Genomic DNA, 25531 nt, shown 5'->3' on the forward strand with positions numbered 1-25531 from the left:
AGTACCTGTTAATGCAAAAAAATGTAAATCGGCAATCAAGCAACACACATAATATGTTTTTGTGATACAAATGTGAAAAGGTGATAATGGTACTATTACTGTGACAATTATGCTAAATTTAAATCAGTACACTAATAATCACTCAATAAAATTCAGCCTATTTAACAGACAATATTTCAGGCAAGCTTATAGACTATGTTTTTATAGCATTATACATTGTAACACAAGTTTTAATGAAATTGAATAATACACTTTATAATTTGAAATAAAAAAACATCATGCTAAACTGACAAATCATTTGAAAGCTTTTCAAAAGACAAAGTTGGCAAAATGATAATGCATAGAACTTTGAGTTTAAAACCATATACTGTTAAGCAGTTATGATACGGCCTACAGAAAAAGACATTAAAATGACAGCTTATAAGTCTTATCGAGCCTTGTTTCTTCGCTTCATAGTCTGTGTGCACTGCGGACAATACCACTTTCCTTTAGGCGCTTCAACCAGCCCAACACAACCATAGTGAAACCATTCAATTGGGCATTTATCATTGTCACAGCCTACCATCTCGCCATAAGATACATGGTTACAAACACAGTATCTTGGCTCATTAGGATCATAAGTCCATTCAACTGATGCTCCCTCGCCTACTACTTCAACCCTTGGCTGCTCGAGTGAACTTTCACCAGTGTGATGTTCCTTTTTCCTTTGTTCATGACGAGCTTCTGCTTGCTTCATGCGCTCTTGTACCCATGCCGCAGCCTTTGAGGTCTGCTTCTTAGTCCTTGATGGTCGATGAACAGTGATGCCGGCTGCTGACCCAATGCTTGAATCACTGACTATTTCGCCACTTGTGTCTAATGTATCGACACTTAAGCCTTCAAACTCATTGAAACGGCTAACAGATTCCATAGGTCGCCCTTGGTCAGTTTTGTTGGCTGAAGTTCTACGACTAGGCTGGCTTGAAAGCTGAATGCGAGGGTCTTGTGTGGATATGGATGCCAGGGATATATCTTGAGACTTTACATCTGACACTAAATAAAATTCACATAGTAAACACATAGTTTTGTAAGTTATAGACTAGACTGGATAAAATAAGGCAAAGCAGTTTATGTGCATCTTGAAGCCCCACAATTGTCTTTTGTTGCATTACTGACTACATTTTCAATGAAATATTTTACTACAAAATCACCAGGACTTGAAAAACTTAACAAACTATTTTTAACATCATTGAGGTACACAATTGTCGTCAAATTAGTCGAGCAGAATTGTTACAATTGTTGAAACCGTGCTTTAGCAAACTTTAAGAATAAAGTTTACATTAGGTATGAACTTACCATCTGTTACTTCTACATTAGCGCGGCCTTGAAGCGCTTCATCTAACAGGCTTCTTATTCCTGTCTCTTGTAGTTCTGGGTACAACCCTGGGCTTTCTGACTGCAAGTGACTCAGCAAATCTGACTCTGAATGCAAATCAATTCTTGTCTTCTTGTCAGGAGGGCCATCTCCATTGCTTGTTACCATAGAAACCAGTGATGGGGCAGATGCTGATTGGTGAACATGGTGTGAATGCTGACGTTTTTCTTTGTGTGGCTAAAATCAGCAAATTGTTAATGTTTCAAAAAGGCCTTTTAGATGAAGACAAAAGTCGATGAAGTGAGCTTTGTTGCAAACATTACCATTTTATCAAAAGGTTTGATACATTCCATAGTCATTCAAATAATTTTTACAAAATGTATATATACGGTAAAAAATAAAAAAAAAATAAAAATAATAAACAGAGTTAAACACATAAAATACTTCCAAATCTGACAAACAAATGATATTTTTATTTTTATAAACAAACAAACGGTCTGAATCTAAGGTTTAAACAGAGGATTTAATTTTAAACAAACATGACATAGTATTACACTTACAAATCCTGCTACCCTTTGTTGATTGTTTGAGTCAAGTTCTAGCGATCGTTGTTCAAGAATTTCTGTGATCCCAGCATTGTCGGCTTCAAGTTCCATTTTAAATTTAGACAATTCCTGATCAAGTTTGCGAAGATGGCGATCAACCAAGTCATAAATTTGGTTGGCTAACTGGACCTGTACGGTCAAGAAAAAGGTTAGTGACAGAGTTTATTTCTAAAATAAAGCAATGTGTAATTTTTCCAAAAAAACTTCAGTTTCCGAATACACTATTTTTTTAAAAATATTTTTTTTTGTAATTTTTTTGGTAACAAACACTGGCTGATAAAAAAGTAACTAATAATAATTTCTTGTTTCTCAAAAAAATGGAAGAGTCACAAAAAGTGAAAGAGATAGCCGAATGTTTTTCTATGCAGGCAGTTGAACCTTTTCATCTGCTTCTTCCAACACTTTATAATATTCTTTTTTGATTTCTTCATATGCCTCATCTGCACCAGGGATTTTTGCTTTTTTGATGCTGCATTTTTGAAATAACTTTCCGGCTCGATCTTTTAAACTATCCATTGTGTTTTGGACCTGTGGATTTTTTTAAAAGATGTTACACTTCAGAATGACAAAAAAAGTTATGTGACAAAAAATAAACTTTTAAATATAAAAATATTTCAAAGAAATTACATAACCTTTTTATTTTTTTGGGAAACAATTATAAATTATTAAAAAGAAAAATAATTCTGCAATTTAAATGTCCTTTAGTCATAAACAGCCCATAATTTTGTTTTTTTAAATTGGCATGAAAAAATGTGTAGGACCTCATGTCACATACCAAAAGTATTTAAAATGCTCCAAGCGCATGTATTACTTTAATTTACTTTTTAAAATAAAAAATATAAACCACAAACACTAATTTACCTGTAAATCCATTTCCCTCATATCAGTCAATCTTTCGCTTAAATCTGACGGAAGGTGTTCTATCAACTCCAAATAATCTTCCAAGTACAACATTTTGGCTGCTATAAGGTAAAGTTTAACAAATTCTTACAACCGAAAAAAAACAACACTCCCTCCAGTTTCCCAACAAGAATGAAGTGAAGCATGACCAATGAAATACTTCAATTTAAGGAACTGACAGAGGAACAAGTACTTTATTAAAAGGCTTTTTTGTAAATACTTTTGTATTTATCTTAATCTTTGTGCAAATATATTTGTAAATTTAATTTTTAAATGTTTTTTTAACTGACTGTATTTTGCTAAAAACTTAAATATTTAAATATGTGCACTTCAAGTGCTTACGTAATTTTGCTAAATAAAATGTCGCTTGTCGCCCAATGTTTATCGCTCAAACAAAAACAAAAAAAGCAAATTGTTTGAAAATATTGGTTTGATAGAAAATGCGTTTTCATGGAAAAATATTATTATTAATAATTATTTTATAGTTGCGCATTAAGTTTAAAAGCCAAGTTTACTTTTCGTTCAAAGTTTGATACGGGGGTTCCCCGCCTTGATTGCAATGATAAGACTTTTTCTCATGTTTTGATTGACACATAAGCGATTTGGGCTTCACAGAAGGCATGAATTTCTTCTGCTTTATTTCCATTTCGGCAGTCGTGTTTTTATTCAAACCAACCGATGGCCATAGCACTGATAAACAAGGTTTGAACTTTGAAGCTTTGATTAGATTAAATAAAGGAAACAAATTATCAGATTTATTTCATTTTTTAGACTAACAAGCAACTGTTTGGATTTGGAAATTCCCTTAAATATGCACACATATGTTAAGCCAAACTTGCAGTGCTGTTTTTCATACTTGTTCTGTTGCAGGTGGAATGCTTTGCCGACAATGTGGTGAGACAATACTAACTGCAGATCAACTAAAGTATTATCCCAGCACCCTTGCTATTGAGCGATGGAATAAAACAATCTTGGGGCAACCTTACACAAACATTCAACGATTTGTCAACCCTCAGAAATCTGAGTTTAATCTCATCACAGCCAAGTCAGCTAATATTTATGCATTGGAAAATGTAAGTAATTGTTGCATTCATTTGCCTTATAAATATGAAGTATATATAGTTGTATTTTAAAGTCTGCCCATACGATACTGTAAAAAATATGTGTCTAAATATTACTCCATGACATGCCATGTTGTTATTAAGAAGGTGTTCATGTTTTCATACATTTGGTCATATAGTTAAATGTGAATGGAACATGTACTATGGGAATTGTACATGTTGAAATGCTTGAGAGACCAGCTTGAATTGGTATAATGCCTTCAATAGGCCTGGCGTACTATGATTTAAACCTGTACAATTTAGCTTATGATTGTGTCTTTATAGATAACTTATTAAGACGTGATCACACCAACAACAAACCTAAAATTGTTTGTTTTTAGGCCCATTCAGAAGCTACTTGGTTTCCATCTTATGCTTGGCGCATATCTGTGTGTCCAAGGTGTAAACAACATCTGGGTTGGAAATTTCAACCGATCCTCTTCAACCATTTGCTTCACTCAGAAGATGACACCTTTGTCGCTTTAATAATTGACAAATTACTTGAAGAAAAAGAGTCTGATTCACTTTTGCTTGTGCCCAAGTCTTATAAGAGCTGAAACAAAAGCTTAAATATCCCTTATGGTTAAAGACAAATCAAATAGTTGTCAGTTTTCTGAATCTCAGAGAAAAGTAGTGTCTTGCTAAGCACTGATTTAATGAATAACTGTGCTGTGTATTTGAAGCAGCTTGGTGTTAAGGGGTGTGGATGTGGGGTGACAAAGTTTAACGCAACGTTTTTGATGTTGGTGATTGTTTTAGTGCAATTGTGTTGCCATGCTGTCTTACACCAAGCGGAAAAAAATGACTCAAATAGTATATTATGCATTGTTTTTTAAAGGGAGGCATGTAAAGTGGATTGTGAAATATCTTAATCAAATCACTGCAATGAAATAGTGAAAAGCGCTGCAACGTTTGTCGTTTCCTATTACTGTATCCATTGTTAAAATATTCGTATTGCGTTCAAACATTGTCATAGTCGTTTAAGCACTTGTCTTGTATTGCACACTTAATCATTTAGCACAGTGGCAAAAACAACAGAGTCTTCTTTTTTCGGAGAATCGAAGCATCATATTTTCCATCTCAAGACCTGTGATGTCACATTGAAACACAGCATGTTGCGTAATAGTCGATGAGGTCATTCGTGATGAGGTCACGGTATTTGGTGTAAATTCTTTCTAAGTCGATTTCTTCGTGATCAGTGTCGTAATCCCGGACGTATATTCGGACCTAACAAAGCATTGAATTTTCTAATAAAAATTTAAGACAGGAATCACAGTAACAGTCTTTTAACGTAAGTGGGTGCTGGTTAAATTTATAGTTGTAATCGGTTCCAACTTGTAAGTAAAAGCAAATAAACCTGCTGGAACTCTAGAGATATACGGAATCGGCTCAATTTTGGTTCGGCCGAAACCGAATATTCGGCAGTTTTACCCACTCAATTCGACCGAATCAACTGAATCATTTATAACACCACGCGAATTTCTATAAGCTTTTGACATGAAATATAAGTTTTTCTACCAGACAAACAGTGGTTTTGCCAAACAGCAAGATAACTGTGTTTGTTTCATTATCAGTTCCGTGGAGTTTTTGGTTGCCTCGGCCCTGTTTTTTTGCCAACTAACAAGACATTTTTAGCAGTGTTACGCCGAAATGAATGCCAACAACTCTGTATGGTTCAACTACTAATCTAACAGTAGCAGACCTAACATGCAGTTATTACGTCATATATTTCGCAATTAAAAATTTAATTCAAAGGCACGTTTTGACGCATTGTGACAAGCGAGTGTACAAAACAACGCGTAGCTTTAATTGTTACAAGGTTGACTTTGAAGCATAAATTCTACACAAAAACAGGCGTGTAATAAGGGATTTTCCCTTGTTTCTGTGCTTGAAGAATACAGGGGTTACTGACTAGGATACAACTAGAGCCCCAACCATTTATCCACACCCCATAGTGTTTTTGCCCCGTTAATGACAGCTCTATTTTAGCAGTAGGCCGAATTTTTTGTTACCTTTATGACGGATAAGTTACATCGCTTTTCGCTTACAGCTTCCAGAAGTTTGTCCAGAAATCTTGTGCTTGTGTAAGCGCTCATCTTAAAATACCACAAGTGCGGGCACAGAGACAGAAGAGATAAAAGTTCGGTTTCGAAAACTTCGCGCGTGTCGGGAAGTTCTAGAACAAGAAAGAAATAGAACTGAATGTAATAATAAAGAAGGCACTAATGTATTCATGAGTTTTTATTACTCTTAACACTTGAGCTTCCATTTTCTATTTTTAATGATTTTTGGTTGCCAACTGTTACGGAGTTAAACTGTCATACAGAAATCGTCCAAAACCAAGTGCGTTCAAATACAGACAATTCCAGTTGCGCATAATTAACCATATTCAACTGAGGCTTTCAGCACACTTGGATGAGTCTGTGTTGTAATTCTTGTTTAGAACTGAGGGTGCCATAATACCAGCGAAATCGGTACATTTGTTACATTGCTTAATCAAAATTACAGACTGACTGAAGTGTACTGAAAGCTGTAGCTGAGTATGTAACGGAGATAATCGCAGGCTACAACATTCCAAGGTGTAGGTGTTAATGGTGGAATTTAAAAGTATTTGCCTTATTTGGGGCGCTTATAGCACTGCGCGCTACAAATTACGCATTTTAATCGAAGCCAATCATGTGATAATGTTGTGCTTTATGACGTAAGTTTAGTAGTTTTGCAACCGTTTGATGATAGTTTTTCAACGTTATAGTATAAATTACGTCAATTCTAGTCAGTGCCTAATTCGAAAGGACCATTTTCAACAGCACATTATAACCTCAGAAGCACTACACAATAAAGACTTCTACAGAAAATTTTTTTACAACCCAGCTTTTTTGCATCCAGGGGCAGTTATTTCGCTTATATTTTATTCACTTTGCCAACAACACATATTGGTTAAAAAGGCATTGGTAATTGAAAACGTCCACAATAACGTGCAATATTTGTGTTAACTTAGTAGCTACAACCGTGTCCATTGCATACAATACACTATAGTCAGGGTTGACATACCGTCCTTATTTCTAAGAGTTGTCCTTATTTTGAAGGGCTGTGTCTTGGAAATGTTCAGTGTCCTTATTTCTAAGAAATGTCCTTATTTTTGACTTGAGTCCTTCTTTTGTCTTATTTTCAACAATCACAAGGCAAATTCCTGCTACAAGTAAAAGTAAATCTAGACCTGAGCTGTCGTGAGAAGCACGAAGTATTTTCTACAAACAAGGAGTTGCTGGAACAGATTGTTTCTGGCCAAAAATAATGTGATATGTCATGGCTCGTAAAAATGCATAGATTTGTTCAAAAACGTTTGTTTCGTTTCGTATGAAAATTTAATTTTCTAGTTGTCTTATTTTTGGTTTCAAGTCGATGGCAACCCTGACTATAGTGGTGGTAAGGTTTATTATTGGGCCAATATTATTGGCATAATACATTTGACCTAAAGAAACAGATTACATGAAAAACTGACCTATGATTAATCGTTCCAGCGTTGATTGGAATCGTGGTAGAATGCTCGCGATGGTTGGACGAATCTGCCAATCACGGTCGGCGAAATAGCAACCGTCGAACGAAGCCTGAAGACACAACATAAGTGCGTTAAACCACAACATAAAGTTTCATAGCATAGGTGTGCTGTACGTACTTGAAAATCAACGTATTGAGATAAAATCAGAATGTGCTTGTAAATTTGCTATGTAACATTGATAAATTTATTTGTTTTCGAAACATTTAAAACAAAAACTGGAATATGACGTTGTATGTAGTGACGTAATATTTTGACAAAACTGTAATCGATTGCTTGAAATTACCATACAAAAAGATGTGTTTCCAAATTTTTTGTATCTCTTTCTTGAATGTTTCAGGAAAATCACTACTGAGAATAAAAAAAATATCTGAACAATAACCTACCTCAGATAACGGTATCTGTGGCAGAAGGATACGAAAGTGCTGCTCATATGTCATGACCCTTTGAAAGTAGAATTCCACCTTAAGATCCCGGCAGCGATTGGCCAGCGCAGCCCACGAGTGACCCCAAATAACTTGATTGTGGGGGTCATGTTGGGTCACACTGGTGCTGAGCACTTGAAGTGAATTTTCTTGCAAGTTCGCGGCTAAAACTTCAAGCAAATCCTCCGATATGTAACTGTAGTTCAACTCAAGCTCTTGAAGGCATCGAAAGTGCTTAAAACATTCTACAAACTGTGGAATGTCAAACATTGGACGCCGACTAATCATCATGTCAGTTATATCAAGATGTGTTACTGTTCGGCCTGTATTGTAGCCCAGTGCATAAAGTATCTTATACCCGTCGTCGAAATTGGCTCTAGTCCCAGGAAAGTCAACGCGTTCAAAGGTGTGCTGGCTTTTACAGAAGAATCGAGCCAAAGCAGAACACATGTCTTCTCTGTACAGCATCCATTGTGAACGATCAAGCTGCAGCGCTGGCATAGAGAAGTCTTTTAAGTGTGCTTTGGTCTTTATCAAGCTGTTTAAACAGATTTTTACGCATTTCTGGAACTTTTTGCACACACTGGATGTCACTGGACTAAACAGCTTGAATTCGACCCGTTCTAAGTATCGTCCGAACGTTCTAGTAAAACTGCTTGCGTACTTATACGGACCATGTGTAAGGTCTCTAGGGTCGCGGCCGGAAAAACGGAACGACTTATCTCGCCACAAGGAGGCGCTGTGTCGTATGACGTCATACCAGCGTTTACAAACAAACTGTGCTCTGAGCAAGCTAACTTCGTTTAACTGTTCGAAGACGTTTTCCAAAACCACGTGCGGCAAATTTGCCCAGTCGTTTAATTCCGTTTCTTCCTTTGTCGTGTTTTCCTCCATCCATTGTGACGTCACATCGTGAGTGTTACGTAATAAATCAGGAAGACCTTGCTTCACATTGTGGGTTCCTTCAGCAAGATCTTCGCTGGCCAACAAACTCATTGTACTTTTGACGTCTGTTTTCACTGCCTGATTTACCCGGTGTATTGTTATAACTGTGACGTCACTAAACGCTATGTTACTTCACAAACTTGAATTATGTTTCAGCAAATAATAACTTATGACCGAAAGTAAGTTTGGTTGTAGCTCATTTTCACATTTGTGGGTGGTTTGTTGTGAAAACGCGCTTTTAAGCAACACGTCGATGCCGTGTTTTTGCGCGATGTACGACAAACGAAGCTGTAGTGACAATTTTTACAAATTTCATAGTAAGTGATGTCACATTAAGTATATTACCATTGTGACGTAAACACGAGCTCAAATTGTTGCGTCATATTGCATACGTTTGATTGCTGTGTGTCAGGTGAAGGTTTTCAATGGGCGTATGAACGAGAGCGAAACGGTGTTCTTTGATTACGTGTATTTTTTACCCTGAGGCAAATTCATATGTGAGTCGGATTTACAAGTTTACGATCGTTGCTCAGCAGCTCAACAGTAGTTTTGTAGGCTGTCTGTAACATTGCAATTTTTGCAGAAAGGATTTTGTAATAAGGTTTGTTACAGCCGAAACTTAATTCAATATGTAAACGGTAGCACCAAGGTGTTAAGCCGTATTGATTTATTACAAATATAAAAGATCACCAAGCCTACAGATAAGGCGATGGAGTTTTAGGCGATAATATTATGGGTCAATTTAAACACACTGTTGTCAACAGAATTCAACAGCTTCCTTGTTGATTGTTCCTTTCCTTTATTACCAGTTTGTTGTCAAACAAAGTAAACCAATATAATTAAAGCTGCAAGGACAAGGACAGAAAAGCTATAAAGCGAATGTTATAACGTTCCAGTCAACCCAGTAAAAAGCTTTGACTCTGGGCGTAATGTTGGTTGATTTGTGCCATAGGCTCCTTGGTTAAGTATCATAAACATTCCAGTTTTTATTTCAGGACAGGCAATAAATGATCAAAATGACCAGATGTCAGTAAAACCAGATGCAGTTAAAATTGTTTGTTGAAGGAATATACGGCACAATCGATTTTTAATTTATTTGTTGCAACCGATATACAAAATGCTATAAGGTGGAAAAATGGAACGGCCGCGACTGGCCTCCAGCTAGGTCTACTAGTAGGACCTACATGTATGCCTCCTACAGCCGCTGTATATAATACGTAAGGCACCGGTAAACTACAGGAAGCACCCAACTATTGCAATGATGGATTGAAACAAATCGGGCCTTTGTTGCGAAACAATGGCTATTGATAACCAGTTATATTATGGAATATTAACACACAGCAGTTGTTCCACAAGACGCAATACGTTTTAGATAGAACAGGCGCCAGATATACAGCAAATCGCCTGAGGTTATTAGTATGTATATGACCTCTAGGTCCGGTTAACATTCGCAAATTAGAGGACTGTCCGTGGTTTGTAACTAAAAGACCAATTGGGTAGTGTACATAGGTTTGGATTTTGAAAGGGTGTGTAACCAAACAAAAGTCGTGAACCGCAGGTTATTTTGCTATTTTGTGAGCAAAAAAGGACGTTACATATAGTTTGTTGTAAACGCATAGGTACGTTTGACTCATGCCAAACTTGTTTTGGTGCGGTTTACTGACTTTAAAAACGATGACAAAATCAAACCAAAGGTTGTACAGAAGGTATTAAGTTCATTTTACAGCACTATACTAGGGCACTTTCTTCATACCTATATGCTTAGCAGTTTGACCAACAGATAAAGTCAACACTGCGGAATTCCAGATAGGCACGTTGGATTTCCCCTATAGTCACATCCAAGTCAAACAGACAGAAGTAGGCTACATACGTCATCGGCTAGCGTGGCATATGTTAGTTCGGTTGGCAGGTTGCTATTTTCATGCTTACAATGCGTTCGTAAGCAGTATTAGCTCAGGAAACGGCGTAACTGTAAACTCTATGGGAAAACAGTGCACTGGGTTAGGTGTACACTGTATGTAGGCTTGGCCAGTTAGACTTTTACAGGCAGGGTAGGCAGGTTAAATATTTGTTTACTGGGATGTAGCGAAGCGCGGCTAGGAGCTTTTCAACGTAATTGAGCCTTTTGTTACGGCAATAATCACCTTACAGTTGCTGCCTTGTCAGTAGCATTTGCTGTAAAAAAGTCTATGGTTTTTGATGCCAATTGAGCAGGTTTTGAATAGGTTATTTAACAAAGTATTTACTTGTTTTAAAAGTTTGCTAGTTAAATACTTAAATGAAAGGTGTTGACTAAGACAACATGAGTCAAGGCAGTTATTTGCATACAGTCGCCTTAACTTTTATACTTGTAAGTTACTGGTGTTAGTTATATAGGATAGGAAAAAGTTTGACAACAGTTTACAGCAAAAATTAATGATTCTGCAATGTTTAGTCTGATACAACTGTTGAAGTGTATAAAACATCAACAGATGCTCAACCGCTTCGTTCGAAACGGGAAGTGTATGACTCAATACAGTTGACAACTAATTCTACTGAAATAGACTAAAATCAAAGCTGATGCCAAAACAAAACTTTGCTGCTGGCAATGTTGCTTTGTTTATCAACGTTTTGTGGCCAATGCATGGCTTTATAAGTACTGTTGTTGATTTGAAGTTGTCATTTTCTGTTGTAACAGAGTCGTAGGCGTTGTTTTTTTTTGTTATTTCAACATGGGAAACGCTCTGGAAGGCCAAGCAGCTTCTGTTGATGTAGTAATAATTGGCGGAGGCCCAACCGGTCTAGGCGCTGCCCACAGGTAAACAATAACTTTATTATGTGATTTGATTTAATCTAGTTGAAGTTTGTGTGGCATTAAACATGTTTTATATGGTCGTTATCAAATATTGTTGTGTATGTGTTTAAATTGGCATTAGTCTTCATATAAAACTGATACAAGACAAATGCACCCAGCTGCTAGCATTAAAGATACACCATTTAGTGAAATATAAGCTCAATGTGCATCATATAACGCAGTGACAAATGGTAGAACCTACCATAATGCTAACCTGGCATATCAAGCACGTTTGCAAACCAGCGCTTATTGTGTAACAAGCTTTGAACTCAAACTAAGTCAAGTGAATTCGTGCTTGTCTTATAAGATTGTGTTTGTGCCAACCCATTGTGGCCCTTGCGTCAGATTTCATTGAATTTTCATGCTTGGATGTGTGCACCCGTGCGTGACGGAAACACAACGTGGCCTCGCGAGCACGCCGTGTGTGACGTCATAAAGCAAACGCCAGTTTACCAAGTTCCGTCTATTCAGGCTTAAGCAGTACGGATACGAAAATTGGCTCCTTTTGGACGCTGAAAAATACCCCGGCGGTTTGGCTGGCTCTGTCAAAACGGCTGAAGGGTTTCGATTCGACCACGGCTACAAGACTTTGGTTAGTCACTATGACTACTTCGACCGTGTTATCGATTCCCTGTACAATGAAGGCAGCGACAGGATCATGAAAAGGCGTGAGAGGAACAACTTCGTCTACCTGCGTGAAAGATTAGTCAAATACCCTGTGCAGAACAACCTCTGTGGTCTTCCGCCGGCTGAAAAGCAAGCCTGTTTGTTGGATCTTATCAAAGCCCGCTTGGAGCGGATGGATGCGCCACCCCGAGATGACGTCACAAATCTCGACGAGCACCTGGTATCGGAATGGGGGGAAACCCTATGCAACCTGTTCTTTCGTCCGTATATTTTCAAAGCGTGGGCCTACCCCACTGGAAAACTGCGTTATGATTGGGTGGATTACAAAATCGCGCCTTCCGTCATAGGCGATGACGTTTCGCGTGTTTTCGCCGACGAGCAGAAAGATCCGGGTGAGTATTTTCTATTCTTTCGAACATAGGTGTCATATTTTACCGCAAATCTATTTGAGTTTCTCTGTGTGTGTTCGCGCGTGCTGAGGAATATTTGTTGGCTCGCAAAAGGGTGCATACCACATTTCGATTGGATTGTATGATATTTTATAGTACAGTTTATACAAAGTTTAATTTTAATGCTCTCTGAGAGCTTAACAACAATAAATTGTCAGTTTAAAAACCGTATTTCCTTATCTACAAAAATACAGTACATTTCTAATACCTTTATATTGTGTTTGTGTCTATATTGTAGACCTTGGACTTTTCTTTACAACTCACAGTTAAAATTTATCATTTTGTGACGTCACACAGGTTGGGGGGTCGAGGCGACGACGATGTATCCAAGTAAGGGGGGCATGATCGGTCTGTGGAGAAGTCTGGCCAAAACTTTGCCCAAGAGTAATGTGAGGTTTAAGAACGAAATTTCTCAACTCGATATTGAAAACAAAAAGTTGGTGACAAAAGCTGGAATGGAAATCACGTAAGTCTGAGGTTTTGTAGAAATTTATAAAGGATTGAAATTCAGGATTTGTTTTGTAAATTTTGGTTATTTAAACCACTTAAAAATATGGCATTTTATAATCTCATATTTTACTTATTTGGACAAGAAATCTCAGGGTGGCTTTGAATATAGCGTAGATGTTAACATAAGAAATTCATTTTGCAGATATAGCGAATGCCTTATTTACTTCGGCCTTTACCTACCTATGTTAGATCTAAACCTTAGTAAAACCTTTAGTAAAGCAAAAAAAAGCATTTTACACAACGCTTGTGTATTACAAGTACATTGATCAAAAAACAAACAAACCAACAATTGTACTTGATTATGACGTCACAGATACAAGCAGCTCGTCAGCACAATGCCGATGACGTCACTGCTCGATTTGGCCGGCCGCAGTGATTTGTGTGAAAACATGGTCAATTCGTCACTCTTCGTCGTTTGTCTCGGATTGAGGGGGGTCAGCCGTCACAGTGACGTCACAGGTACGTCATATTTCCGGTTTTTGAACTCGGTGGAAACTGTGAACAACATTTTGATGTTGGCCCAAAATATGTATAGTGGTTCATTTGGTTCTATTTAAAACAGTGCTTCCCAACCTATTTTGACGAATTTTTCTCTTAGCGGTTCAAATTATTTTCATTCCTCCCTAGTAGGGCCTATACTACATAGTAGATGCTAAACCAGGGGTCGGCAACCTTTTAGTCGACCCGTGTCAATTTACTTGTTATTTCCATGTGTCAATGGCCTCGCGTGCCAATGTTTTTCTAAATAACAGTGCTTCGTGCCAGCAGATATCCATAAAAAAGAGAAAGCAGACTGTTTTGTGCATGTAAGGCTGAATTTTGACAATGACATGATAAAAACTATAAACAAGCAGTGTAACAGGTTAAATTGTTACCTCAATATACACGCAAATCGGTTGGCGTGCCAGGGATTGCCGGCCCCTGTGCTAAACCATATAAAGATTAGTTAAAATTGGGTCTTTTATCAACTTGACAGGTCATTTTCCCAGAGCTTAAATGTTGATTAAGAAACTAGAATTTCTCCCCGGTTGGAAACCACTAAGTTAAAGAAACTGTGTAATGGCTGTCAGTCTCTATGAATACGAAACACTGTACACCAGGTCGGCAATTGGCGTGAAGACAATACGAAACAGACCTTACATGCTTACTTGTGCGATAAAGCGTGTCTTGAAAATATCGTACCTACCTGATACACTGATACAGAATTAAAATCCGCGAAAAAATAGCCAAACCCAAGGACTGGAGTCCAATGCCAGCTTGGCGGATTTGCGTTACAGGCCTAAAGTCGAAGCACAAATACCAGGACCACGTGTAGTTTAAATGGCGCATGATTTTTATTTGATTAATTTGTTTAATATAACACATAAGTTTCATTGTAAAAAAAATACGCATCGATGTGTTACGTTGGTAAAATTTTGAGGGTCATGGAGTCCTAAAAAATAGCACGTTAGGTGGTAAAGCACTCAGTAGCGGATCCAGCACACCAAATTTAAGTTGGTTTCGAAATCCGTCTTGGGTACAACATATGTGCAAGAAAATTTTTTTTTGGATTTATGACCACCTTACTACGTCACTTATTCAATGTAATTCAAGACGCTCTTGCAATTGAAAAACGACGGACGACCAGAGTTGGAAGCGGGCCCGAAATTCGAGCCCACAACTGGCCTAAACCCGACAGCATAAGCCCGGCCCGAACGCGAATCATGTTTGAGAAGCCCGTTTAGGCCCGAAAGTTTGATTGACAAACATATAATTAAGAACACATACACAATGGACAATAAAAGACACTGGTCTAAACAAGGCGTTTCAAGGCTTTTGGGCATTAGGTTTACTCTAGCAACTGGCTACAGCTAAGTAATTTATAATTTTAAAAATGGCTGTCACGGAATGTGAATCAGGCCCGAATTAGGCCGGTTTTATGAAGAACCCTAGGCACCATTTACAACTCTGTGTACGACCTATTTATATTTGAACAAATGCTTAATTTCCGACAGGCTGTATTTACTACCCCGAGTCGAGTACTCTCTTCCACCGTGCGGTCATCTTTTCATCCCATGACCCCGATAGCGTTCCCGCGAGTGACGTCACACTCTCGACAATCAAATTGGCCAATGGGGAGCAGCCGTCTGACGCGGGAACCGAAAAACCGGGACCCTATTGGTCGCTTTTAGTTGAAGTGAGCGGAGGACCTTTAAAGACTGTGTCGGAAGCGACTATTGGTGCGTATAAACTTACAACTGTTGAGTTTTCAGTTTCCTCCAATATAAATGGGTAAAACGGTATAACATTAAAATAGTATTATTGTACCTTTGCTGGTACAGTTATTTGTTTGTTTGTTAGTGTAATCCGCTTCCATAGTAAAATCCGGTTCCACCCGGTTCAACTTAGTTTAATCCGGTTCCATCGAAACTTGGTGTATTGAATGAATCAGCGACACAACAAAGTTATACCAGGCATATAAAAGGCATTTTCCTTATTTTAATTGTTGAATGTTGTTAATTAAAGTAATTTATAGATTCCGAAAAAAAAGCTGAAGAATAATACTTTGTCAAGTTGGTATAAGTAAAGAAACACTTCAATGATTTTCCCCTTTAAACTGTTTGAGTAATCCCGTTTCAAAATACTTCAAATTGAAACCCTGCGCTGCACGCAAGATTCATAGCTATTGGAAAACACAATATCGACCCAGGACTAGAATCAACAGCCCTATGGTTACATGGCGATCAGGGAATGCGATTTGGTGATTATTTTAGTTCATTATGCAACTTTTTGCAGTTGATGACGTCATTCGTGAGGCGTGTTCAGTCGGTTTGCTGCAGGAAAGTGACGAAATAGTGTCAATCCATTTGACGGAAATGACGCACGGTTACCCGCTGCCAACCATCGCATCCACAGAAAAGGTGAGGGTGGGATTTGAACCCGAAAGCTTTGACTTTGATATTTTTCATAATTTTGTACGGTAGTTCGTATAGCCATATGCATTGAGATAATAACTGCTTTATGCAAGAGCAGACACAAAACATGGTTTTTGGTGTTAAAATAAGAAATGCTTTGGGCTGCATATCTTCTAAAAATACCTAAGGACACCAAAGAGCTAAACATTTGTAGAAAATTTACATTTGTTCAACATTTGATTTCAGATTGACGAAGCCCTAGGATGGCTAAAGTCCAAAGACGTTTGGAGCCGAGGTAGATTTGGAGGCTTTAAATACGAAGTAGGAGATCTAGATCATTGCTTCATACAAGGAGTTGAAGCTGTCGACAACTTGCTGAAAGGCATCCCCGAATCCTGCATCAACCGTTGTGACATTGTCAATCAGCCACAGAAATCACATATTCCCGTGTACGACGTCGAGCCGCTAGATGGCGTGGTTGTGTCGCAGCTCGGTGTCGCCGAATTATCCGAGGAGGGCAGCGTCATTAGTGACGACACAATCGACCCCGTCATCGTTTCCGATTCGGAGCAGAGCGTCATTAATGCAGGGAATGTAAGAAACGCAATTACCACCGAGCCGAATCACGTGACAGACGAGGAGACCAATCAATGAGTGCCGCGTGGCCTTCGAGTACTTACTTGGGATACATGAGAGATGATGATAACAAAGTAGTCCAAAAATATATATTTTTATTTTCTTTTTGAGTTTTTAATTACATGGCGTTCATACCGGTGAAAGTACGCAAAACCTATTTGTATTGGTTTCTATTTAAAACAAATGCGTATAAAGAATTCCTTCGGCAATTACCTTTTTTTAATCTTACATAGTTTTGCCTAAAACAATACATTCAATTTTAAAAAATATAGGTAAGAAATACATACTTCAACTTTTTATGTAAATGAATAAAAATACATACTTTAAGTTTAAAAAAACGTAGGCAAAAATACTTATTTTAGCTTTATAAATAGATCTTTTAAAAAGTGCATACTTTTACTTTCACGTCTTTAATGGACATACCATTTCTGTGTATCCCTAAGATATTACCACAAATGTGCAATACTTTTCACAAATAATAGCCGGAAGCATCGTGGTGCTACGCCCGTGGATAAATGTTTATTTATGGTGCTGTGTAGCCGGATATTTTTCATGTGCGCCTCGCAAATATTATTATTAATATTGTATTGTTGCTTTACGTTTTTTTTCTGTTATTTTTTACGAACGTTCTACGCACGAACACAAATATACAAGCTTCAAGCAATCCTTAATTTCCACTTGTTGGCTGTTTGTGAACAAGGGTTTTTTTCGGAAAACGACCAGTTTTGAATAAGGATTTTATGCCTTACATAAGTGTATGCGTCAAGCACCTCAGACTAGTCAAAATTTAACACACTTCAATCTCCTGTGCAAATATGTAAAATTCGTGTGTGCTGCCAACCTAATGTAAACGGTCTCGCTATTAGAGCCTAAATCCGATTTTTACTAAAGCTCAAATGGGCCTGAAAGTTAGATTTATCAAGATGAAAGACAAAAATGAAGCCGAAAGTGACGTAAGACTCGAATCAAGCCCGTTTTGTTTAAGCTTAACTTAGAATCTTAAAGACAAAAGCCCGACCTGACTTTGCAGCTGTTGTAAATAACATTAGTTGGTCATGCATAAATGACGTACACTTACATTCACGTGACTATATGACGTCGAGTTGGCTTCAATGTTTCATTTTCTTTCGGGGAACTGCGTCATTGAGATCATTTTCGTCATGTTCTTCATCTAGGTCTGCAGAATATAAAACAATGTTTTGTGAAAAAACAAAAACATACATTCCGGTTAATCGCATAACCCAACCGGGATGTGCAATAAGGATGGTCCTAAACTATCGAAACCCGATCATCTGATGTTAATGCTCGGTGCTTGGCTGAGCACGTTCCGTGCATTGTGACATTACAATACAAACATTCGAATTCTACGCTAGTTTTGTAGCTTTTCAAGGTCCGTTACGTTATCAGCGGTGTTAAGCTGTACAGGCCCCAGAAGTACGCGTTTTTCCATCTCACGGATAAAAAAAAACAGTCATTTTTGTTCTTGGATACCCTTTCGAACACTAGTTTCGTATGCTAGCAGGAAAACCAATTCAATGCTCAGGTCAGTTAGTGCAACCGGGCACCGAGTAATGAGAATCCAAAACAGCGATGCTTGGTACTCAGTGCCCAGGTTCTGCCTCGGCTCAGCCCATCCCAAGTGTGCAAAATTCCGGTTAAATTGTAACCTATCTCGACTCACCTGGTTGAGTTGATGGTGACAGCGTTATTTCTAACGTCGTCACAGCACGGTCGCTGTCACTCGACAAATAAGATTCTGACGTCACAATGTTGGTGGTTTGATTTGTATTTGTTTCGCTCGACTCCGCAGCGCCCCCTGGCGGTTCGTCGATTTGGGATGATAAAAAACTGTTAGTGTCTTCCTCGCTTTCAAACATCACTGTGTCCGGGTTGTTGATAATCTACAAAAGACAATGATCAGTTACTTCATAAAACTTCAAAAAGGGATTTTCTAGATCAGTGGTTTTTAACAAGTGGGTTAATCCAATTTGACTTTTTCTTTGCGGGGGCCAATACATTTTCGGGTTTTGTTTTGTGACGTTATGCTTCTGTAACGCCATAGTTGGATATTTTTTTGACTAGGCTGGGTTACTGGTAATATAAAGGTTAAGAACCACTGTGCTAGTCTGTTTTGTGAGAATTTGCTGTTTTGCTGTTTTGGAACAAGAATAAAACACACCCTATCGCCAGTATGCTTGGCCAAAACATGCTACCATATCCTGACAGTTTAAATGGTGATCAAAGATTTTTTTACTTTGTTTCCTTTAAGTTTCCTTTTTATAGATCAAACTTACATTTTACTCCAAACCACTAAGTTTTGTTCTTACAAGATACTCAAATGTTTACAGTGGAAAAAAAACAAAACAGTTTCTAGGATGCTTTGGCTGGTTTGATTGTCAAATGTAGTTTTTTATGCTATACACATGTATATATTTATTTTACCATGTGAACAAAGTGTACCTCAAGTAATTTATCAGCATCTATCGAGCCTTCCATCTCTTTTGGAGTTTTTACAAGCAAGTATTTGGTTTGCATGCTATCATCCACAATTCCCACAGTCACCCATTCCTTTTTTGATGAATCAATCTGGAGAGCAAAACAACAACAAAATTAACGTTTTGTATTTAAATGCTATTTACAAACAACAAATTTCATGTAGGTTTCAGAGGTGAGATTCAATTTTTTTGTCAGCCGGTTCTATCACAAAAATTATGTTTTTCAGCCGGTTCTGTTACAAAACTCCATTGACAGTAACCAGTAATGCTAATCATAAATTGGTCAAATAAATAATTTGTGGCATTCACTTGGCCACTGACTACTTTTCAGAACTTCCAAAATATAAACAGACCTCAGCCTTTTTTTCCTTTTGTTGAGAGATCGGTTTAATCTTGTTAGGTTGAACTTTCTTTTCTGTTTCACTGGTTAGTGACTGAAGTGTGGATCCGACAGACAGAAGTATCTCAGCAGCAGTTTCATCCTGTGCAGATAACAAACATTTACTGTTACACACACTTGGTTGTCAGACTTGAAACTGAGCCAAAGACTTAAAAGAGCTCATTTCTAGCATTGATTCAGGCCAATAATACAATGGTAATTCAAATTGCAATAAATAGGTTAATTTGTCATAAAAATGTAACTGAAATATATAAATCATTTTGGTACGTATTTTCTTAATGTTATTTTACGTTTTGATGCGGGACTGAGTTTCGTTGAGTTGTGATATCTAGTGGTGGAATAATAAGGCCATTGTTGCGTGGACAAATGGTTCAACTTTTGATTGCTTATTAGGATTATTTTTCCACCAATTTATGTCATGTTTGGCTGCTCTCTCATCTAAAATGTAGCCTTTTTTCTTATTTAAGTCTAGAAAGCTGACAAGCAATCTAGTGTGAAACTTTAACTTTATGATGTTACTTCTAACAATTTACTATTGTAATGTACTTACATCCTTGCCAAGATGGTGAGAGGTTTGAAGATTGCTGGTTGCTTGATAGACTTCATGCTGTTCTTGACCCCCTGTTACCTCAAGAAGCAGTTGCTAAAAAGCAATATTTGAGAAAACATGTTTCGTTTGGCAAATTTTGGTATGTTGCAGCACTAATATAATACAAAAAAACTGACACCAGGCAAAAAGTTTCCCAAATTTAAGAATTTCTAGCTGTCAATCTTGCTAATAAACAGACATTTTGTCACTGTCATATTTATTTTAAATACTTACCGTAATGTAATTGCTAATTTGACAAAATGTGTCCATGAAAAATCCTCTTGTCTGGAAATTGTGTCCATAAAGAATCTCACAGTGGGGAATGACTTGGTTAAAAACTTCAACCATCTGCAAAAAGCTTATTTGTCAGTCAACACTGTTTCATTTACTCTAACCAGAGTACCCTAACCAATTTGTTTGGTCCAGTGACATTGCAAACATTATTTAATTGATTTAGGCTGGGGCTTGGGAAGTATTTTTACATCAATTCTCACTTTTATAATTCTCATATGTTTTTACACCACCCTATTCAAACAAAATTTTTCCAATAACAAACATATGATGTAGTATAATATATAATCAATTTGGGGCTGTCAATCTAAATCTAGGAATTCCTAAAGGTGGGTAATGTTGTCTTGGCTGAGAATGTTTAAATTAGGCAGTGTTTTTCCAAACAAAAATTGTACTTGCCTTTTCCAAAACTTGCACAGTGGTTTCGAGTTTGGCATGTTGGTTAGCAAACATTTCTGACAAGCAACTTCTAATCTGACTGTCTGTTCTTGAGGGAATTAATTCATCAGCTATTATCTGAAAGACAATTTTTAGCATTTTACAAAATTCATACTTTTTCTAATACAAATGTAATCATTTATTGACACAAGATTTTTTGTACCTTTAGCTCATCAGTAGTCATAGTTGAATAAATAGTTTTTGTGGAGTAACTTCGTTGCCTTCGTGTATGAAAATGATCCATAACCATGTCATGGCGTGAGTCATTTTGAAACAACCCATCAATGAGCTAAAATGAAGCATTGAAATTATTTTCTTTGACAAGTACAAAAGGTATAGTGGGAGGAAAAAGTAAAGGCTGATGTAAATGCCAGTATCTGTAAGACCCAAATAGTATTGGGTTATGCTTATTGAAGAAAAATTTACTAAACCACAAAAAGCTATAGAGTATTAAATGAAATAAAACTTAATAAATTTTTTGGCACAATTCATAACAGAACAAGAAATTGGGTATTTATGTTTTTACCCAAATCTAAAGATTGTCAAATTTATGTCAAACCAAAGGCAACATTGTTTTTAAAAGTTTGTTATCATTGTGCAATTTACAACACTTATACTTGAAATTCACATAAAATGTATGTGAGTTTTACCTTGGAGATATAATCTCTGCTGTTTTTTACACCTAGTTTTGATGACAAACCATCAGAACGTAGTCCCCTTTCAACAATGTCATTGAACATCTCATCTGTAGTAATTCGGATTGGTCTTGAGCAGAAATTTCGGGACCCTTTCACTTCCAAGCAAGACCCTGTTTGGAAAAAATAATGAATTAGAAAATTATAGAGTTTTTAATCAAAGCACAAGAATAATTTTAGTGTATATTTAAGATCTGGTGTTTGATGGTTGGTTAATGGTTACAAATGTTTTAGTGGTCAAAGTTTGGCAATTAAAACCTAACCAGTGGAATCGAGTCTTGTTCCTCTTGGTAATTGGCTTGCAATCTTCTGTTGCGATAATGGTTTAGACATTTTGGTTTCTTCCATAGTGCTTAATTCGCAATATTAAGGCTAATACAATAACCACAACGTTTTTTGCTGAAAACATGCAGACAGCTAAGACAGTGGCCAATGGTGTTTTGGAGAAAACAAATCTTTTGGGATACACTAAGCATTGAGTAAATTTTATGGTCAACATATTTAATCAGAGTGAATTTTTGTTGATGGAAATGTAGGAATAGTTGCAAAGGATGTTGGACCACAAATTTGTCACTAATGGAAAGGGATAAGGCTTCAACAACAAATAGTGAAAAGATTTTGAGAGAAACAAATTCAGAAGTTTGCGTTTTGGGGATTTCTTCTCTGATTTCGTTACAGCCAACAAATTTTATTCGTTACAGCTAAAAGTTTTGTGGCTGAGCTTGCGCTTATAATCTGTTCCTAAAATTGCAAGACGCATCAAACAACACGAAAGAAAACCCTGGCAATCAGTTTCTTTACCATTTTATCTGTACAAAATGTAACTGTCGCTACAAAGTACAAACTACCAACTACGCATTTTGTTGCCTGACGTGCTGCTTCTTAAAAAAACTGAAAGATAAATTTCGATGATTTCTATGATAAAAAAATTAATATTCTTTTTTTATTTGTTATTACAGATATTAACAGTTTTAGCCAAGATAATGATGACATATTTTGCTGTTGGTATATATATCGGCAGTCAATTTTTGTCTCCTTTTTGTTTTGTTTTGTGCGGTGATTGCCAAAAAATAGTGAAGATTTTTGTTACGTCCCATGAGGTAAAGGTCCATTTTGATCACCTGACATGACGCACATTAGTTTGGTTTTGTTTTGTTTGTATGCAAAGGAACTTTTGGTTTTTTAGTGTTTAGAAGATTTTAAAATAAAATGTTTGTTGTTTGTCCAACTACTTCGTTGGTAAGAAATGTATGTCTACGTTAGAATCAATCTCTAATTAGCAAACTTTTAAAAGAAAAATATGTGCAAGATTTTGATATGGTATCACTTACTTGATTTTTGTTTAGAATGTACTAAGCCATATGAGACTGTGTGTAAAATACAATTGCTTTGTGTAAAAGCAGAATTGCCATAATGAATGAATGGGACTCAATTGTTCGATCGAAAAAGTCATATGGCTCATCTTATGGATCATGTGTCCATTCAGTTGAGAAAACAACCACACATTATGATAAACACATCATTGAAGAAGGAGAGACTGTGCAAGGAATATCACTAAAATATGGATTATCCCCTGCTGAGCTACGAAGGGTCAACAAACTTTACAGCTCTGATTCTTTATATTTAAGAAAGTTTTTGCTAATTCCAGTTACGCACCCATCCACTTCTACAACTGTTCCTAATCATGAACCTGCAACAGTTGCCGTCAATGGCGATGACTCAGCGAAACCAGAAACAAACCATGACGATGCTGCTTCTTTTTTACAAAAACTTGACTCGCAAATTAGTGCTAGCAAAAAGGCCTTTAAGGATTTAAAAGTTGATGTGCCAGAAGAACCGCCGGCTTCTCCGTCAGGCAACACCAAGTTTACAAAACTGACAAAACAAAGCTTCCATAAAAATCATCCAAAAACTGTTTTTTCTCATTCTATGTCTGAAGACACCGACCACTTATTTCAGTTGTGACAAAAAGTGATTGTTTTTATCCACTGTGATGTACTTTTTGTTTCTATCTAGATAATTGTTGTTTATGTCTTTCTGTATGCCATTTGTTTTGCTACCAGGTAGCGCATATTGCTATAAAGTGCTATTTGTTTGTTTGTGTAGTAATTCTGTGTAGATGTGAAACGTACAAATCCCTAAGACATTTATTTAATTGGCTTACATTTTTTTTGATAGGAAATTGTTTGTAAGAAAATGGACGTTCATTTCCACCAATAAGATCCAGTAAACAAACAGTTCATAACTTTGATTAAAAATCCTTTGAAACTATGTGGATAAACCATGCTATTAGTAATGGTTTTTGATAATTTTAAATTCTTTGCATGTTATGAAAGTTTACATCATGAAAAACTACAAGCTTTTTTGCTACTAGTGTGATCTAATACTCTGTTTCATGCATTTTAACTTAAACAACCTCTTAAAAAGTTATTAAAGTTTATTTGATTTTTGGCAGTTGAAATAATCCTGAAAAATCGATTTTGTCTTAGACTGCATTTACTGAGCCGCAATCTATTATGCAAGGTAATGTGCGTTAGTGTGTCTGCCTGTCCATATGCTTTGGCCATTAGAGTGTTAATTGCAGTCATCTTGCTTGGCATAGTGCATTTTAATTTATTTGGCAACTGATTGTGAACTATTTTGCTCATTTTTGAATGTATTGCTCTGTTTATCATTTTATCATGCATGACTGTAATAGGGGGTATATATCTCTCTATAGGTTGTTTTTTTGTTTATCAAGTTGAGGCTAAATTTTTGTAAACAGAAGTTAAATATATATCTGTTGTGTAGTAAAAAAAATTTTTTGACCAAAATCAATGTATATTCTGCAAAAAACTAAAAACTACCTCCTCAAGACCATAAAATATTGTACACTTTAAAATATAAATAAAAAACATGATTGAGTTTAAGACAATACCTAAATCTGGACTACTAAACCTGAAATTGAATAATTATGATTGCAGTTGCATGTAACACTAAAAGTAAAAGAGCATGATAAATAACAACAGAACAAATTTATTTTAATCCCCCTGTTTCTTCAAACAAAACAACTTGTATTTTGATGTTGACTATAATGATATTTTAGGAATAAATGCGGATAGAATGGTTTAATACAAATATATGGTACTTCTTGTTCATAAATCCACATATTTTTGTGCCAAGTTGCAGAATATTTTTTCAACTAATACTAGCAGTATAGTTGGAGTTTACAATTCAATAAGATGATATATGCGACTAGACAGAATAGGTTGTGCCAACAAACTTCTCATGTTGTTCAAAAAGCTGAATTGACATTGCATGACTCATTTTAGTTTTATATGAGTGACCAGAGTCATCAAGTTGACTGAAAAACAAACAAAGTGTATGCTTTTTTACCAACTGCTAAATGGGGTAAAAATTGGCATGTACCGCATATATCATTGTTTCAGGTTTTTCTATCCAAAATTTTATGTGATGAATTATGTGATGTAAATGCTGCTTGCTTTTCAACCATGTTTTTTGTATCTATATGAACAAATGATGTTGCACTGTGCCCATCTACCCTAAACTTATGTGATCAACATCATATTTGCTTGTTTAGTATGTAATTCCATAATTTGACATACAACACAATTTCAACTTTTAAGTGTAACTTTTATGGCATTATTGCTTCTGTTTACTATGTCACTTAAGTTAACTACAAGTGGTACCATTTCATTGTAATTCTTCAACATATTGTGCTGTGACTATGTGGTGTAATCAGGCTTTCTGTCTTTTTTTTTAGAAAAACATGTTTCATAAATCAGTGTA

General features: G+C 36.6%; 6 protein-coding genes across 6 annotated transcripts; 3 read left to right on the forward strand and 3 right to left on the reverse strand.

Moving 5' to 3' along the window:
• Window positions 1–5: 5 nt before the first annotated feature.
• LOC145214328 (inhibitor of growth protein 3-like) lies at window positions 6–2999 on the reverse strand. The gene is made up of 5 exons (XM_080082839.1): window positions 2821–2999; window positions 2338–2487; window positions 1915–2088; window positions 1336–1591; window positions 6–1032 (listed from the first exon to the last, which is right to left on the reverse strand). The coding sequence occupies exons 1-5, from the start codon at window positions 2911–2913 to the stop codon at window positions 428–430; spliced, it is 1278 nt and encodes a 425-aa protein (XP_079938965.1). The 5' UTR covers window positions 2914–2999; the 3' UTR covers window positions 6–427.
• Window positions 3000–3264: 265 nt separating this feature from the next.
• Window positions 3265–5229, forward strand: LOC145214333 (protein cereblon-like). Its single transcript, XM_080082843.1, has 3 exons — window positions 3265–3561; window positions 3730–3932; window positions 4301–5229. The coding sequence occupies exons 1-3, from the start codon at window positions 3480–3482 to the stop codon at window positions 4514–4516; spliced, it is 501 nt and encodes a 166-aa protein (XP_079938969.1). The 5' UTR covers window positions 3265–3479; the 3' UTR covers window positions 4517–5229.
• On the reverse strand, window positions 5055–11490 carry LOC145214327 (F-box only protein 39-like). Its single transcript, XM_080082838.1, has 4 exons — window positions 7902–11490; window positions 7462–7567; window positions 5972–6135; window positions 5055–5186 (listed from the first exon to the last, which is right to left on the reverse strand). The coding sequence occupies exons 1-4, from the start codon at window positions 8934–8936 to the stop codon at window positions 5055–5057; spliced, it is 1437 nt and encodes a 478-aa protein (XP_079938964.1). The 5' UTR covers window positions 8937–11490.
• A 51-nt stretch (window positions 11491–11541) lies between these two features.
• On the forward strand, window positions 11542–17505 carry LOC145214326 (uncharacterized). The gene is made up of 7 exons (XM_080082837.1): window positions 11542–11682; window positions 12190–12737; window positions 13092–13260; window positions 13618–13763; window positions 15299–15523; window positions 16080–16204; window positions 16445–17505. Exons 1-7 carry the CDS (start codon window positions 11597–11599, stop codon window positions 16850–16852), a joined length of 1707 nt encoding a protein of 568 aa, XP_079938963.1. The 5' UTR covers window positions 11542–11596; the 3' UTR covers window positions 16853–17505.
• Window positions 13536–22182, reverse strand: LOC145214329 (uncharacterized). The gene is made up of 11 exons (XM_080082840.1): window positions 22006–22182; window positions 21698–21855; window positions 21211–21336; window positions 21009–21125; window positions 20553–20666; window positions 20280–20372; window positions 19683–19811; window positions 19295–19420; window positions 18516–18735; window positions 17913–18011; window positions 13536–13799 (listed from the first exon to the last, which is right to left on the reverse strand). The coding sequence occupies exons 1-10, from the start codon at window positions 22088–22090 to the stop codon at window positions 17944–17946; spliced, it is 1236 nt and encodes a 411-aa protein (XP_079938966.1). The 5' UTR covers window positions 22091–22182; the 3' UTR covers window positions 13536–13799; window positions 17913–17943.
• Window positions 22183–23069: 887 nt separating this feature from the next.
• On the forward strand, window positions 23070–25510 carry LOC145214332 (lysM and putative peptidoglycan-binding domain-containing protein 1-like). Its single transcript, XM_080082842.1, has one exon. The coding sequence runs from the start codon at window positions 23156–23158 to the stop codon at window positions 23705–23707; it is 552 nt and encodes a 183-aa protein (XP_079938968.1). The 5' UTR covers window positions 23070–23155; the 3' UTR covers window positions 23708–25510.
• Window positions 25511–25531: the final 21 nt, after the last annotated feature.

The sequence above is a fragment of the Phallusia mammillata genome, chromosome 2 (genome assembly GCF_965637545.1).
Source record: "Phallusia mammillata chromosome 2, kaPhaMamm4.hap1.1, whole genome shotgun sequence".
In the NCBI taxonomy this organism is placed as follows: Eukaryota; Metazoa; Chordata; class Ascidiacea; order Phlebobranchia; family Ascidiidae; genus Phallusia; species Phallusia mammillata.